The 15870-nt window shown below is 38.7% G+C and overlaps 1 protein-coding gene across 4 annotated transcripts in view; it reads right to left on the reverse strand.

Annotated features, from left to right (window-relative positions):
- The window catches only part of RNLS (renalase, FAD dependent amine oxidase), a 311458-nt gene that overhangs the window by 36962 nt on the left and 258626 nt on the right, over positions 1 to 15870 (reverse strand). For all 4 annotated transcript variants that reach the window (XR_008685782.2, XM_055425152.2, XM_055425151.2 and 1 more), the window contains exon 6: positions 10387 to 10562. Coding sequence is in view for 3 of the 4 variants with exons in the window: in XM_055425152.2 (XP_055281127.2) it covers positions 10387 to 10562 (176 nt within the window). In the remaining variant the exon portion in view is untranslated. The remainder of the gene's footprint in view (positions 1 to 10386; positions 10563 to 15870) is intronic.

Here is a 15870-nt window from a genome sequence, read left to right on the forward strand (position 1 = left end):
GAATATAGTAAAGTTGCAGGATATAAAATCAACACACATAAATCCCTTGCATTCCTATACACTAATAATGAGAAAATAGAAAGAGAAATTAAGGAAACTATTCCATTCACTGTTGCAATGAAAAGAATTAAATACTTAGGAATATATCTACCTAAGGAAACAAAAGACTTGTACATAGAAAACTATAAAACACTAGTGAAAGTAATCAAAGAGGACACTAATAGATGGAGAAATATACCGTGTTCGTGGACTGGAAGAATAAATATTGTAAAAATGAGTATACTACCCAAAGTAATTTATACATTCAATGCAATCCCTATCAAGCTACCAACGATATTTTTCACAGAACTAGAACAAATAATCTCACAATTTGTATGGAAATACAAAAAAACTTCGAATAGCCAAAGCAATCTTGAGGAAGAAGAATGGAAATGGGGCAATCAACCTGCCAGACTTCAGGCTCTACTACAAAGCCACAGTCATCAAGACAATATGGTACTGGCATAAAGACAGAAATATAGATCAATGGAACAAAATAGAAAGCCCAGAGATAAATCCACGCACCTATGGACACCTTATCTTTGACAAAGGAGGCAAGAATATAAAATGGAGAAAAGACAGTCTCTTTAACAAGTGGTGCTGGGAAAACTGGTCAGCCACTTGTAAAAGAATGAAACTAGAACACTTCCTAACACCATACACCAAAATAAACTCAAAATGGGTTAGAGAGCTAAATGTAAGACCAGATTCTATAAAACTCCTAGAGGAGAACGTGGGCAAAACACTCTCCGACATAAATCACAGCAGGATCCTCCAAGACCCACCTCCCAGAATATTGGAAATAAAAGCAAAAATAAACAAATGGGACCTAATTAAAATCAAAAGCTTCTGCACAGCAAAGGAAACTCTAAGCAAGGTGAAAAGACAGCCTTCAGAATGGGAGAAAATAATAGCAAATGAAGCAACTGATAAAGGATTAATCTCCAAAATATACAAGCAGCTCCTGCAGCTCAATTCCAGAAAAATAAATGACCCAATCAAAAAATGGGCCAAAGAACTAAACAGACATTTCTCCAAAGACATAAAGATGGCTAACAAACACATGAAAAAATGCTCAACATCCCTCATAATCAGAGAAATGCAAATCAAAACCACAATGAGATACCATTTCACACCAGTCAGAATGGCTGCTATCCAAAAGTCAACATTTAATAAATGCTGGAGAGAGTGTGGAGAAAAGGGAACCCTCTTACATTGTTGGTGGGAATGCAAACTAGTACAGCCACTATGGAGATTCCTCAAAAAACTGGAAATAGAACTGCCATATGATTCAGCAATTGCACTCCTGGGCATACACACCGAGGAAACCAGAATTGAAAGAGACACATGTACTCCAATGTTCATTGCAGCACTGTTTATAATAGCCAGGACATGGAAGCAACCTAGATGTTCATCTGCAGACGAATGGATAAGAAAGCTTCGGTACATATACACAATGGAGTATTACTCAGCCATTAAAAATAATGCATTTGAATCAGTTCTAATGAGGTGGATGAAACTAGAGTTTCTTTTTTTTTTTTTATTTCTAAAAAAGAATTTTATTAAAAAAGCACAAATGCAAAGAAATGAACAGAGGAAAATTTATGCGTTGAACCTGGACTGGTCACTTATGATAATATACATGCTACAATTACAGAGTGAAGTAAGCCAGAAAGAAAAACACCAATACAGTATACTAACGCATATATATGGAATTTAGAAAGATGCAAATGATAACCCTGTATATGAGACAGCAAAAGAGACAAAGATGCATAGAACAGTCTTTGGGACTCTGTGGGAGAGGGTGAGGGTGGGATGGTTTGGGAGAATGGCATTGAAACATGTATATTATCATATGTGAAACAAATCGCCAGTTCAGTGTCGATGCATGTTACAGGATGCTCGGGGCTGATGTGTGGGGATGACCCAGAGGGAGGATAAGGGGAGGAGGGAGGTGGGAGGGGGGTTCAGGAAGGGGAACTCATGTATACCCGGGGCGGATTCATGTCAATGTATGGCAAAACCAACCAATATAATATTTTAAAATAATTAGCCTCCAATAAAAAAAAAAAGAAAAAGAAACAACATGGATGGACCTAGGAAATACCACACAAAGTCAAATATCGTCTTGCATGCAGAATCTATAATACAAATTAATCTCTATAAAAACAGACTCATTGGCATAGAAAACAAATTTATGGTTACCAAAGAGGGAAGGGAGGAAGGGGGATAAACTATAAGTACAGGATTAACAGATGAGATAAGCAACAAAGATTTACTGTGTAACACAGGGAACAATATTCAGTATCTTGTAATAATCTATAATGGAAATAATCTGAAATAAAATAAATATAAAACTGAAAAAAAAAAAGAGTCTTCTCCAACACCACAGTTCAAAAGCATCAATTCTTTGGTGCTCAGTTTTCTTTATAGTCTCACTCTCACATCCATACATGACTATTAGAAAAACCATAGCTTTGATTAGACAGACCTTTGTTGGCAAAGTAATGTCTCTCCTTTTTAATATGCTGTCTGGGTTGGTCATAACTTTTCCTCCAAGGAGCAAGTGTCTTTTAATTTCATGCCTGCAGTCACCATCTGCAGTGATTTTGGAGCCCCAAAAGAAAGTCTGTCACTGTTTCCATAGTTTCCCCATCTATTTGCCATGAATTGATGGGACCAGATGCCATGATCTTAGTTTTCTGAATGTTGAGCTTTAAGCCAACTTTTTCACTCTCCTCTTTCACTTTCATCAAGAGGCTCTTTAGTTCTTCATTACTTTCTGCCATAAGGGTGGTGTTATCTGCATATCTGAGGTTATTGATATTTCTCCTGGCAATCTTGATTCCAGCTTGTGCTTCATCCAGCCTAGCATTGCTCATGATGTATTCTGCATATAAGTTAAATAAGCAGGGTGACAATACACAGCCTTAACGTACTTCTTTCCCTATTTGGAACCACTCTGTTTTTCCATGTCCAGTTCTAACTGTTGCTTCCTGACCCGCATACAGATTTCTCAAGAGGCATATCAGGTGGTCTGGTATTCCTATCTCTTTAAGTCAAGATCAAGGTAAAAAGCAAGAATGTATCCTGTACTGTCTTGGAACTGGGAAAGTGTACACATTGTTAGAACATCATTCCAACATCATTTCCTTTGCCTCTCTGACTTCATCTTGTAGGATTTAGCTCAGGTGACATTTTCTTCTAAGAAGGTATTTATTACCATTTTCTCCTCAAATCTGCTCTGTGTTCACACAATACATTGTTTATCTTTTTCTTAGAAGAAAATGCACCATATAATGATTATCTGATTATTGGTCAGCCTTGCTGATTATATGGGGAAGTCCTTGAATGAATGGAGCTGTCTTTGAGTCTATAGAATTCAGTATAATGTCTGGCATACAGTAGAAACCAATTGCTGATGTTGTTGAAAGTCACTCAATTGTGTCCAGCTCTTTGCGACCCCATGAACTATGTAGTCCATGGAGTTCTCCAGGTCAGAATACTGGAGTGGGTAGCCTTTCCCTTCTCCAGGGGATCTTCCCAACCCAGGGATCAAACCTAGGTTTCCCACATTGCAGGCAGATTCTTTACCAGCTGAGCCACAAGGGAAGCCCAAGAAACTCAGTACATGTCAGCTAAATGAAAAGCTGAATATATATTACTAATTTCTAATGTGGGTATAAATAGCTTTTGTCAACTGAACTTTTTAGTTCAGCTTGTTAGTTCAGAGCATAATACTGAGGTCTATTATGCACAGCCCAAGTGGACTTCCCTTTATGGAACAGAGCCATATATAATAACATCCATCATTCAGTTTTCAGTAGTAATACTGGGTGCAGATGAATATACATTGCATTTGTCCAAGAAAAATGATACAGATTCATTTTTAAAATTTCCTGTAAAGTAATGCTGTTCAAAATAATTAGTTTTTCTGAAAAAGTGTGATGCTGACTACATGACAGGGTAAGTTCCTGCCATGAGTATTTGAAAAAAGTGATTTAATTAAACTTACATGTGTTAAAACATTTAATAGCTCATATAATGTGAGATTTTATGAAAAGGGGAAATATCTGCCCATATAAACGTCAATTAAACTGTGAATGAACATCCCTAATTCAATGATCAGAATTTCTCAGCTGATGATCTCATACATACGTAGCTACCTCATAATAAAGTGAAGCAACGGGTTAGCTCTGTACCAGTGAGAAAGAGGTGAGAGATTACTCAGTGGAATGCTTAGGACTGACACCTGTTAGATTTCCTACTCTTGGCAGACTGGGTCATGCCATAGTCTACCAATCCCAAAGGACTTGTTTCAGCTCTCCACGGCTTACTGTAAACTTATGGCACAGAAGCAAGAGTACTCTTGAGGCAATAATTTCATGCCAGGAAATTTTAACTCATGGTATAAATTGTGTTAAATTACCAGACACTGGACAATGTGTAAGTTAGTTTAGGAATGAATGGCATGAAACTGAAAAACCTATAAGCTGAAAAAAACTGACAAGAGTTCCTTGTGTCCACAGGGATCCATCACTTTTATATCACCTTGTTCTGATGTTAATAGTCCCTATGGTATGACTTAGCATCATAGCCCCTGGAGTTGAGTCAGTTATGAAATATCCTTGTCCAGAAATATGTGTGTGTGTAAAAAGAGAGAAGATAAAAGACAGAGACTCTGAAAAGTCAAGAGAGTGAGTAAGAAAAACAAGAAGTGCGGTAGCATGCATGAAGAAAGGTACCAGAAAAGAGCAAGGGACACACAGAACTCATCTACTAAGAAATACCATAGAATCACCTTCACCCACCTCCTCTCTTCTTCTTCCTTTTGCTATTTTTATTTAGCAATAATGGAGAACTTCCTTGTACTAGTGTTATAGTAAATGTTTTCTACTGTGTTCTCTCCTTTCCTTCTGACCACTATGAGGGGTCATTCTCTTCCTATGAGGGGGGTTATATGTACCATTTACAGATGGACTTAGAGTTATAGTCTAGCTTACTCAAATGATCAGGGAGAGCTGAGGTTTGAACTGAAGTCTATCTGACTCCAAAGCCCAAAGTCATAATTATCCCACATTAAATAAATTATCCAACAACACACCTAATGTACTTTAACTGATAAACACAACTGACTTTTGTCTTTCAAAGCACTTATCCTAGAAGTCCATATGATTAAATCTGTAGTGATGCATTGGTCAACATCTTTTAGGGTAGGAGCTTTTACAATCAGCTTGCTAAATCGTTTCAGTCGTGGCCGACTCTGTGTGACCCCATAGACGGCAGCCCACCAGGCTCCGCCGTCCCTGGGATTTTCCAGGCAAGAACACTGGAGTGGGTTGCCATTTCCTTCTCCAATGTGTGAAAGTGAAAGTGAAGTCGCTCAGTCGTGTTAGATCCTTAGTGACCCCACGGACTGCAGCCTACCAGGCTCCTCCATCCATGGGATTTTTCTAGGCAAGAGTACTGGAGTGGCTTGCCATTGCCTTCTCCGACAATCAGCTTACTGGACACATTAACACAGATAAACACAAGCAGTTATATCTCGTTAGTTATATAAAAACATTTAAGAAAATTGTCAAGATTGCCCATCTACTTTACTAAAAAGATATATGTCCAAATGACTTGAGTTGTTTCTGAAACATTTTAAATTCAAGTTCACCTTTCAAAGACCCGATTGAACTGAGTACATGCTGAAGAATAAGCATCAGTATTTTAAAGAGATGCCCAATCTGGCTGCAATAAGAGTGTGGCTTATTAGGGTGACTGACTATGTTGACAGGGACACTCATTTGAATTTATAGATAGTCTTGGTATGTTCATATAATCAATCAGTCACTGCTTTTCAGTTTCACCCTACCAAAGAGAAGACAGTGAGGGGGATATGACAGAAAATGTGTAAGAAAGAAAAAAAAAAAATGGAACTATCAATTACTACCTGACCTTCCAACACTGAAATAAGACACAGCTACTGGTCAGAAATTAATCTCATAAGGGAATAATGTAAATATGTGGGTGATTTCAAGCTCTGCTGTGTATACACACCCCGCCACCCTGTCCCACCACACACAAAACTCTTAAGAAAAATTCTGGCCTTTAGTTGTTACCTATTTCCTCTTTTATTCCTTCCAACTCCTGGGCAGTACTATGCCAACCAAGGTAATCAACTGGGGAAGACCTGAGGAAGCCAAAATGGGGAATTTGCATTGAAAAGTTCTTAGATTTTCCTGTCTAGGAGGGGGGAGAACATCGAGTCAAAAATGAGGAATGTGAGTGGAAGGCTGAAGAAAGGGAAAATAAAGAAAAGCCCACATGGCTGATAATTGGAAAACTCTGTGGAAAACTAGAGTTAAGGTGCAAAAAGTTTTGAGGGAGTTTGTAGAAGTGGAATATATAAGGAAAGAGAAGAGAAACTTCAAAAAGTACTGCTAAGGCATTCTTTTTAATGGCTGAATAATACTCCATTGTGTATATGTACCAAAGCTTTCTTATCCATTCGTCTGCAGATGGACATCTAGGTTGCTTCCATGTCCTGGCTATTATAAACAGTGCTGCAATGAACATTGGAGTACATGTGTCTCTTTCAGTTCTGGTTTCCTCGGTGTGTATGCCCAGGAGTGCGATTGCTGGATGGCAGTTCTATTTCCAGTTTTTTGAGGAAACTGGAGCCTATTATACAGAGTGAAGTAAGCCAGAAAGAAAAACACCAATACAGTATACTAACGCATATATATGGAATTTAGAAAAATGCAAATGATAACCCTGTATACGAGACAGCAAAAGAGACACAGATGTATAGAACAGTCTTTGGGACTCTTTGGGAGAGGGTGAGGGTGGGATGATTTGGGAGAATGGCATTGAAACACGTATGCTGTCATATGTGAAACGAATCACTAGTTCAGGGTTGATGCATGTTATAGGATGCTTGGGGCTGGCGTGCGGGGATGACCCAGAGGGAGGATAAAGGGAGGAGGGAGGTGGGAGGGGGGTTCAGGAGGGGGAACTTATGTAAACCCGGGGCGAATTCATGTCAATGTATGGCAAAACCAACCAAAATAATATTGTAAAATAATTTGCCTCCAATAAAAAATAAATTAATTACTTAAAAAAAATTTTAAAAAAAGTACTGCTAAGGATAATGAATTTTGAATATCTTTAAAGATCTATAAAAGACACAAGTAAAGATGATAATTATTTTACATTCCTTTAGGTTGCTGAATTTTGTTTCTTTGACTACAACACAAGACTGGGCTATGAGGGATTCTTGATTTATTTGGGTTATAGGAGAATAACATTTACAGCAGGTGTTCTTAATGCTGGGATCGTGGGAGGCATTTTAGGTTGCTTGTAAATCTTCATAATTAGATGCAATTTTGTGTTTATGTGTACATGTATATTTTGAAAGGCTGTGCATCTTCATATTCATGGCTTTGATGAGGTTCTTAAAGAGTTCATGATCCTTCTTAAAGAATATAAAAGGGCTCACATTGAGCAGAGAGAAAGTACAGACTCAGGGCAAAAGACCAAGTGAAGAAATGGAACTACAGAAGAGAACAATTCTAATTTTACAGCAAGAGTTTAACAGGCTAGTCCAAATCCATTTATTTTTGCCAAAGATGCCAAAGCATTCATTTACCACCTGACTCTCCTTTTTCCCTACCCCTAAATTCCTCTCTTGATGTCCGTGGTGTCTGAAGTGCTTTCAGTGATTATTTTATTTTATTTTTCACAAAAGAGTAATCTATGAATGTGCGACGTGACAAAAAAGGCCCTGAAATATTCAGAAACTACAGAAATATGGGGGCAAGTTAGAGTTAAACTCACAAGCAAATCATACTGATACAGTAAATGTATAAAACTAGAGTAGTTTGGGAAAGACATCATGATAGACTCTGAAACAAAGGCAAGCACAGCGAACGACAGTGGTGAGAGGATTAGGGTTATCAAACTGATTAGGTGTCCCCTGTCAGTGTACATGGAAGCTGTTTTCAGTTATTACTCAATATATCATACTTGTTACAGAAATCTTAATTCAATGTATCACAGCTCAGGCATCGAGGTATATTAACTGGATAAACATTTAAATGATGGAAGGCAAATAGCTGCAAAGGGGAGGAACTGAGAATCACGAAAAATCTGCCATTGCTTTGCTGTGTTTGTCTGAACCACCTACTCATGTGTTTTATTCAAACCCCAAATGGGAGGCACAGAGCAGCCCTGCAAGTCTTTCAAACACACCTTCTTTCTTCATCTGCCTCCTTCCTTAATAGCAGCACCCTCCAGAAAGCAGTGCTATCCTACTCAAGGCAAAAAATCTGATTTAGTGTCTTAGGAGAAGGCTTTCATCAAAGATTAGTCTCTAGGATTCCATGGACAGAGTATTAGATGTGACCTAGGCATTTGTTATATGCTCATGGAATAAATGAGTAAACAAATGATTAAATGAACAACCATCTTTCACTGCCTCACCCCCCTTTCCCCCCACCCCCTGCCACTGTGAATATAAGACATTAGAGGCAGCAGAAGGCCTGGAGAGCCACATCAAGAAAACATAAAATGGACTCTACACAAAATACTCCCTTACCTCTTTCAGAAAGCAGTCACTTCCAGAAAGTGGATTGAGCCTTAAAGGGCTGGTGCTCTCCCCAGAGGTTTTATTAGAGGGGCAGGCAATACTGCCTCATAAAGGAATCTACCAAAGAATTCTGGGGGAAGGAAGGTTATGACGGCAGAAGTAAGGCTCCCCTTTTGTGGCTCAGCTGGTAAAGAATCCACCTGCAATGCAGGAGACCTCGGTTTGATCCTTTGGTTGGGAAGATCCCCTGGAGAAGGGAAAGGCTATCCACTCCAGCATTCTGACCTGGAGAATTCCATGGACTGTATAGTCCATGGTGTTGTAAAGAGTCGGACAGGACTGAGCAACTTTCACTTCACTTCACTTGCTATGTAAAATATCTAGCTTCAAATTATATCAACAGAATTATTTCTGTGTTTTATTTTTCAGACCAACCTAAGATTAAGTTAAATATTATTTAAAGACATTGGCTATTGAGATTTGAAAAAGTTGTTTTAAAAGGAAGAAGTCTTCTAAAGTGACCATGATGTGTTTAAGTAAATATTTTCCTGAAAGGTTCACTGTATAATTTAACTTGAGAAGATATGGGTAAACACATAGAACTGCTGCAATATTTTAGGAAGTAATTTACCATTTCCTCTGATTTTGGAAAGTCCTTTAAAATATACAAAATCTGTTGCGATTTCTCTCCAACCACTTTTTCTAAAGGGTTCACAGCTCTAGTAACAAATAGTGCTGATAAATCAGGTAATCAATGTGCTATGAAATCTTAGGAAAAAATAGACAAGTCACTGCTTCCTTTTCCCTCTGCTCCACTGTCCTCAAACGACTTCACAACTGAGTTTACAGATCAATACTTTTTCTATGAATACTCAGAAACTTCTGCTGGAATATACAGAGGATTTTCAGAAAAGTCAGCATTTACTTAGCGTAAAGAGTTTTTTAAGTTTGAACTAGTAGACCCATCAGCAAGTTTATCTACTCCTGAAAAAACAGCTCAACTAGCTGATCTATTCATCTTTCATTCATCATTCATACCTGATCTATTCAGGTATTCATTGCTCTCTCCCAAACAGCTCTACTGGCAGCAGTCAAAACCAAAGTGGGAACTTAATAAAAATGAAAATTGTGGTAGCAAAATATACTTACAAGGTTAATTTGACATATTGCAAAAAATTTGGGAGGTTATAGTGGTTTCTATATAACCACAGTACTGATTTAGAAAAACCTCAGAGAAACAGCTGCATTTTGATATATAACCTGCCTTGCCTGCATAAGAAACCCCAGATTTTCAGGTTACATAAGCCTAGATGCTAGAATTTGAACATAACATTGGGGAAAATTATTTATGTCTCTTACTGAGAAATAACAGGATAATAAAAACTTGCATGTGAACTTCTCCATTAGGCAAATGCATATTTGCTCCATAGATCCCACGTTAATTTCTTTTACTGCTGCTGCTAAGTCGCTTCAGTCATGTCTGACTCTGTGCGACCCCATAGACAGCAGCCCACCAGGCTCCCCTGTCCCTGGGATTCTCCAGGCAAGAACACTAGAGTGAGTTGCCATTTCCTTCTCCAATGCATGAAAGTGAAAAGTGAAAGTGAAGGCGCTCAGTCGTGTCCGACTCTCAGCGACCCCATGGACTGCAGCCCACGAGGCTCCTCTGCCCATGGGATTATCCAGGCAGGAGTACTGGAGTGGCAAAAGATGAGAAAAAGTAAAGTCAGCTCTGATTAAGGAAACTGTGCTCATACCGCTGGGCTGATTACCTGGGAATGTCTCCACTTCTGGCATTTGGCAGCAACTGGCTGAGGCAAACCAGGCACAATGCTTTCTAGCTGCTGGAAGATTAACTCCTGCACATCCTCAATGCTGTGTTCCAAGTGTGTAACTCCAAATGGGACAGTGGTGTGAATCACAAGGGAAGGTCCAATTTCTGATGACTCTAGTAGAAGAGGAACATAAAGATGTATCTTGAAGTGAGTAACATGGAAGTGTCTCTCAGCCGTTCAATCCAGATTTAAGAATTGATCACAATAATCAGACAATAAATGAAAGGAAAACAGAATCTAAACTTTGAAGCATAAAATCAGACTAGTTCTGAAACTCAAAATCAGATTTCACTGAAGAGGAGGACAGATTAAAGGCGTATTTTATTTTTTTTTAATTGGGGGATAATTGCTTCACAATGTTGTGTTGGTTTCAAGATGTATTTTAGAGAATAAATTTTCAGGTCTTGTTAAAGAACCTGAAGGAAAGCAAAAGGACCTAATATATACTTCCTTGGGTGTAATTAAATTTATTTGTATCTTTCTCATCCACTAAAACATAAGCTCATCAGGGCAAGAACCATTTATTTTTTTAAAATTTTACTTATTTATTTATTGGCTGTGCTGGGTCTTTGCTGCTGCACAGGCTTTCCTCTAGTGCTTTGAGATGGGACTACCCTCTAGTTACGGTGTGCGGGCTTCTCGTTGCAGAGCACTGAGCTCTAGGGTACACGGGCTTCAGTAGCTGCAGCTCCTGTGCTCTAGAGCACAGGCAAGGACTTAGTTGCTCCGCTGCATGTAGGATCAACCCAGATCAGGAATGGAACCCTTGTCTTCTGCATTGGCAGGTGGATTATTTACCACTGAGCCACCAGGGAAGCCCAGAACCATTTCTTATATATAGTCTGAAAAAGTGTTAGTTGCTCAGTTGTGTCTGACTCTTTGCAATCTCATGGACAGTAGCCCACTAGGCTCCTCTGTCCATGGGATTTCCCAAGCAAGAATACTGGAGTGGGTTGCCATTCCTTTCTCCAGGGGATCTTCCTGACTGACCTGAGTCACCAGGGAAGCCCATACATAACCTTTACTCACTTTAAATTCTGAGAACAAAGTAGATGTTCATCTTCTTAATTTTATGTTAAATGGATTGCAAAATGCCTTGTTGAAATTATATAAATACCAGAGTAAAATGTTTTTTAAAAAATCCAAGCTTCTTTCTAAAAACAAGCTTGACTTCATAATGTTCTTCATCTTTTAGGCAGCATTAAAAATAATGTCTGCTTTATTCTTAACATGGAGCTACTTCTCATTTTTGTCTACCACTGAACTTTTTTTGCTATATTTTCACAGTGACAAACAATAAGTGCTTCACATCTTTCACTCTTTAGTAGAATACAGGAAATCGAATAGTTTGACACTGAAAACAAACTGGCTGAGGCATCAGAGAATACAGCCTTGGAAGGAATGTTAACCAGGATTTCCTGCTATTATTATTTGTTTAAATCATGCAGAAGAGAAAAGCTGAGAGAAAACAACATAGATAAGAAACATATGAAATAATAATGTGAAAGTTGGTGCTCCCCTCTGCTGAAAGAATATACTAAAATGTATAAATTATTGATGGGGGTTGGGAAGACTGATTCTGAAAATTCTTTCAACTGGTAGTATAAAGCTCTTTTTAGAGTTGTTATAAAAGATAACAATCTCTTTGAGATAGGTTTGTAAAATATTTCACAGAAAAAGTAATTTTACACAGAGCAAGACAATTTCTTGCTTTGTATGCACTCAGCCTCTTTGTGTGTCTCTATGTAGAATGAGAATAAGTTAGTATCTACTATGCTGCTCTGGGGCCTGGATTAAACGGCATAATGTATGTGAAGTGTTTAGCACTGTTTCTGGTACAGAAGAGGTGCTTAATAAATGTAAGTTATGGGAATAAAAGCAATTAGTTAGATATATCCAAGCGGAAAGTTTGCCTGATGTTGCTCAAATGAAGATGTGAGCTATTATTTTGTTGTTGTTGTTAAAGTACTTCATTTTCCCATTACACTCTGGCTTATGAATTTTACAGCAAAATGGAAGAGAAGAGAGACCCAAAATGCTGTGAGCGCTATAAAGTGGCATGCTTCCAAACATTTCAAGATATATGAGACTGGGAGAGCTGACTTCAGAATCTGTGCTGTAAATGCAATGGAAAGAAGATTGTCCAGTTTCACCTCACAGCAGCTGGAACAAGTTGAAAGAGGATAGAGGGGACCCTCTCTTTGAACATGCAATGCTTAACCTATTGGGGTCAACTTTACTGATACCACACAGGAGTGCAAAATCTCAAAATTCTTTCACTAAATACAACCAACATTGAGAAACCTATTGCATATTGTCTCGGGGGTGTTACCTATGTTTCAGTTTAATATATTCAGGAAGGCTTATACACAGAAAGATTTTGGCAATGACACCCGCCTTCCGTGAGGTACCAAATATTCCTAGAGGCAGAGAAAGCTACTGGGTCAGCATTCGGAAGCAAGAGAGTTGAGGTTCTGAGTTGGCTTATCTATGGCAGGCTTCAAAGGGAGAGGAACTTGAGCTGTGTGCGTGAGGTTGCATTGACCCAGACATTTGTTCTAGTGGGGAGCTCATAAAATTGTTAAGGGTAGTGATGGTGCATTGCCAGGTTTCTCCCATTTACATTAGCCATCCACTCCAAGGAGAGCAATAAAAAAGGAAATTTAAGACTAAAAATGAAACAGTTCTTGCATAACAATGAGAGAACAACCTGACTACTTGTTTTTATTGGACTCAGACAAAAATTTTTGAGAATTTCAATTAAAATTTGAATACCTGCAACCTCAGACAATGACTTTTAAGAAAGAGGCCTTCGTACCCTAAATTCAAGGGTATTTTCAGACGATAAAGTGCAAAAATACAAACAGCCAACCAGAGTTTAAACGTGACCAACGTCTGGAACTCGAGTATCATAAAAAACCACAAATATGTTAATAGGATTCAGAGCGTAAATTCAGTGTAATCATTATTCCTTGGTCACTGAGAAGGTAATGATGTTATCTTTCTTTTTCTTTTCTTTATTCAGTTTAACAAGCATACCACTTTGCTTTTGGCATTTTAAATGTAAAGTTCATAGTAAGTTGACAACTATTTCTGTATGTTGGGAGATCAATGACTTCAGTCAGAAGACAATTATTTGAACCTTTGCATCCTTAATAGCCTGGTGGTCTTGGACAATTTAATCTCTTAGGCTCCAGTTTCTTCCATCAATTAGAAGGGAGTAATACTACTTACCTTATAAGGCTGTCATGAGGATTAAATGGATTTGGATACATAAAAGTCTTCTTCAAAGACAAAGTGCTATACAAACATAAGGCACCCCTAGAAAATATTTTTGTTTTGACCTCTGAGCTATGGTAAGAACAGCTTTAGAAAGGATAACAGAATTGACTTCTCTCAAAGTATTGACTAATTCTTATATTAAACCCCAGGAACAGTGGTGGACTATTCCTGGGTATAGGCACAGCAGTGTTTTGGCTTTGTTTTATTGTGGTAAAATGTATATAATAAAAAATTTACCTTTTAAGCCTATCTTAAGTGTATAGTTCTCTGGCAATAAGTACATTTACATTGTTCTGTAAACATCACCACCATTGATCACTAAAACTTTTTTATCTTCCCAAATTGAAACTCCATAGGCATTGAACACTAATTCCTGACTCCCTACTCCCCACTTGCCCGAGACCCTGCCAAGTGAAAGTCGCTTAGTCGTGTCTGACTCTTGCGACCCCATGGACTATACAGTTCATGGAATTCTCCAAGTCTCAATACAGAAGTGTGTAGCCTTTTCCTTCTCAGGGGATCTTCCCAACCCAGGGATTGAACCCAGGTCTCCCACATTGCAGGTAAATTCTTTACCAGCTGAGCCACAAGGCAAGCCCTACTGGAGTGGGTAGCCTATCCCTTCTCCAGTGGATCTTCCCAACCCAGGAATCAAACTAGGGTCTCCTGCATCGCAGGCAGATTCTTTACCAACTGAGCTATCGGGGAAGTCCAACCACCATTCTATTTCTCTTCCTATGAATTTGACCACTCTAGGTACTTCACATAGTGGAATTATACAATGTGTCCTTTTGTAAAAGGCTAATTTCACCTAAGATGATGTCTTCAGGCTTCATCCATGTTGCAACAGGTGTCAGAATTTCCTTCTTTTTTAAATCCACATAATATTCCATGGTGAGTTTATACCATATTTGTTGATTCCTTCACCTTTTAGATACTGTAATGCTGCTAGGAACGTGGATGTACAATTTACCTGTTTAAGTCTCTGCTCTCACTTCTTGGGGATACAAGTGAAAGTGCTGATTCATATGATAATTTCATGTTTAAGTTATTGCTCAGTCACCATATCATTTTCCATAGTGCCTGCACCATTTTTTCATTCCTACCAGCAATGCACAAAGGTTCTAATTTCTCCACATCCTTGCCAAACACTTGGTATTTTATTTTATTTTTTAAATAGTCATCCTAATGAGTGTGAAGTGGATACATTTCTTTTAGTTTACATTTTTGGGTGGGGAGTCAAGTCACTGAAAGCTGATAATAGTAAGAACAGCAGCATCATCACATACTATTAATATAACACTGAGATTGACAAGCCTCTCAGATGTATAGATTCCACCTGCGATGCAGGTTCAATTCCTGGGTCAGGAAGACCCCCTGGAGAAGGGATAGGCTACCCACCCTAGTATACTTGGGCTTCCCTGGTGGCTCAGGTGGTAAAGAATCCACCTGCAATGTTGGAGACCTGGGTTTGATTCCTGGATTGGAAAGAACCCCTGGAGGAGGACATAGTAACCCACTGCAGCATTCTTGCCTGGAGAATCCCCATGGAGAGAGAAGCCTGGCAGTTTACAGTCCATGGGGTCGCAAAGAATCAGATACGACTGAGCAACTAAGCACAGCACATTAAATACCTGCAATTAAAGGCTACAGAAGTCACCTGTTCCCCAAAGAGACACTGAAATTTGTGCTGAAATAAATATTTTTGCCACCTCAGATCCATGGTAATATCAGTCATAATAACAGATAATAGCAGGCTAAATACTGTTTAATTAAAGACAAAGGTTGTCATATCGCATCCAGAAAATAACATCTAACTATATGTAGCTTAGGGCTTCCCAGGTGGCACTAGTGGAAAAGAACCTGCCTGCCAATGCAGGAGACCTGAGATATGGGTTCAATCCCTGGGTCAGGAAGATCCCCTGGAGGAGGGCATAGCAGCTCACTCCAGTATTCTTGCCTGGAAAATCCCATGGACAGAGGAGCCTGGCAGGCTTCCACAGGGTTGCAAAGAGTCAGACACAACTGAAGCGACTCAGCAGCAGCATATGTAGCTTAAAATCAAATACATTAGGGTTGGGGTTAGAAATTCTTTAAGGCCCAAGTTTAAAGATTATTCCTTTAGAGATTTACTTTCAT

This window comes from Moschus berezovskii, chromosome 12, assembly GCF_049115385.1.
Source record: "Moschus berezovskii isolate FMDL1 chromosome 12, NW_MosBer_1.0, whole genome shotgun sequence".
NCBI lineage: Eukaryota > Metazoa > Chordata > Mammalia > Artiodactyla > Moschidae > Moschus > Moschus berezovskii.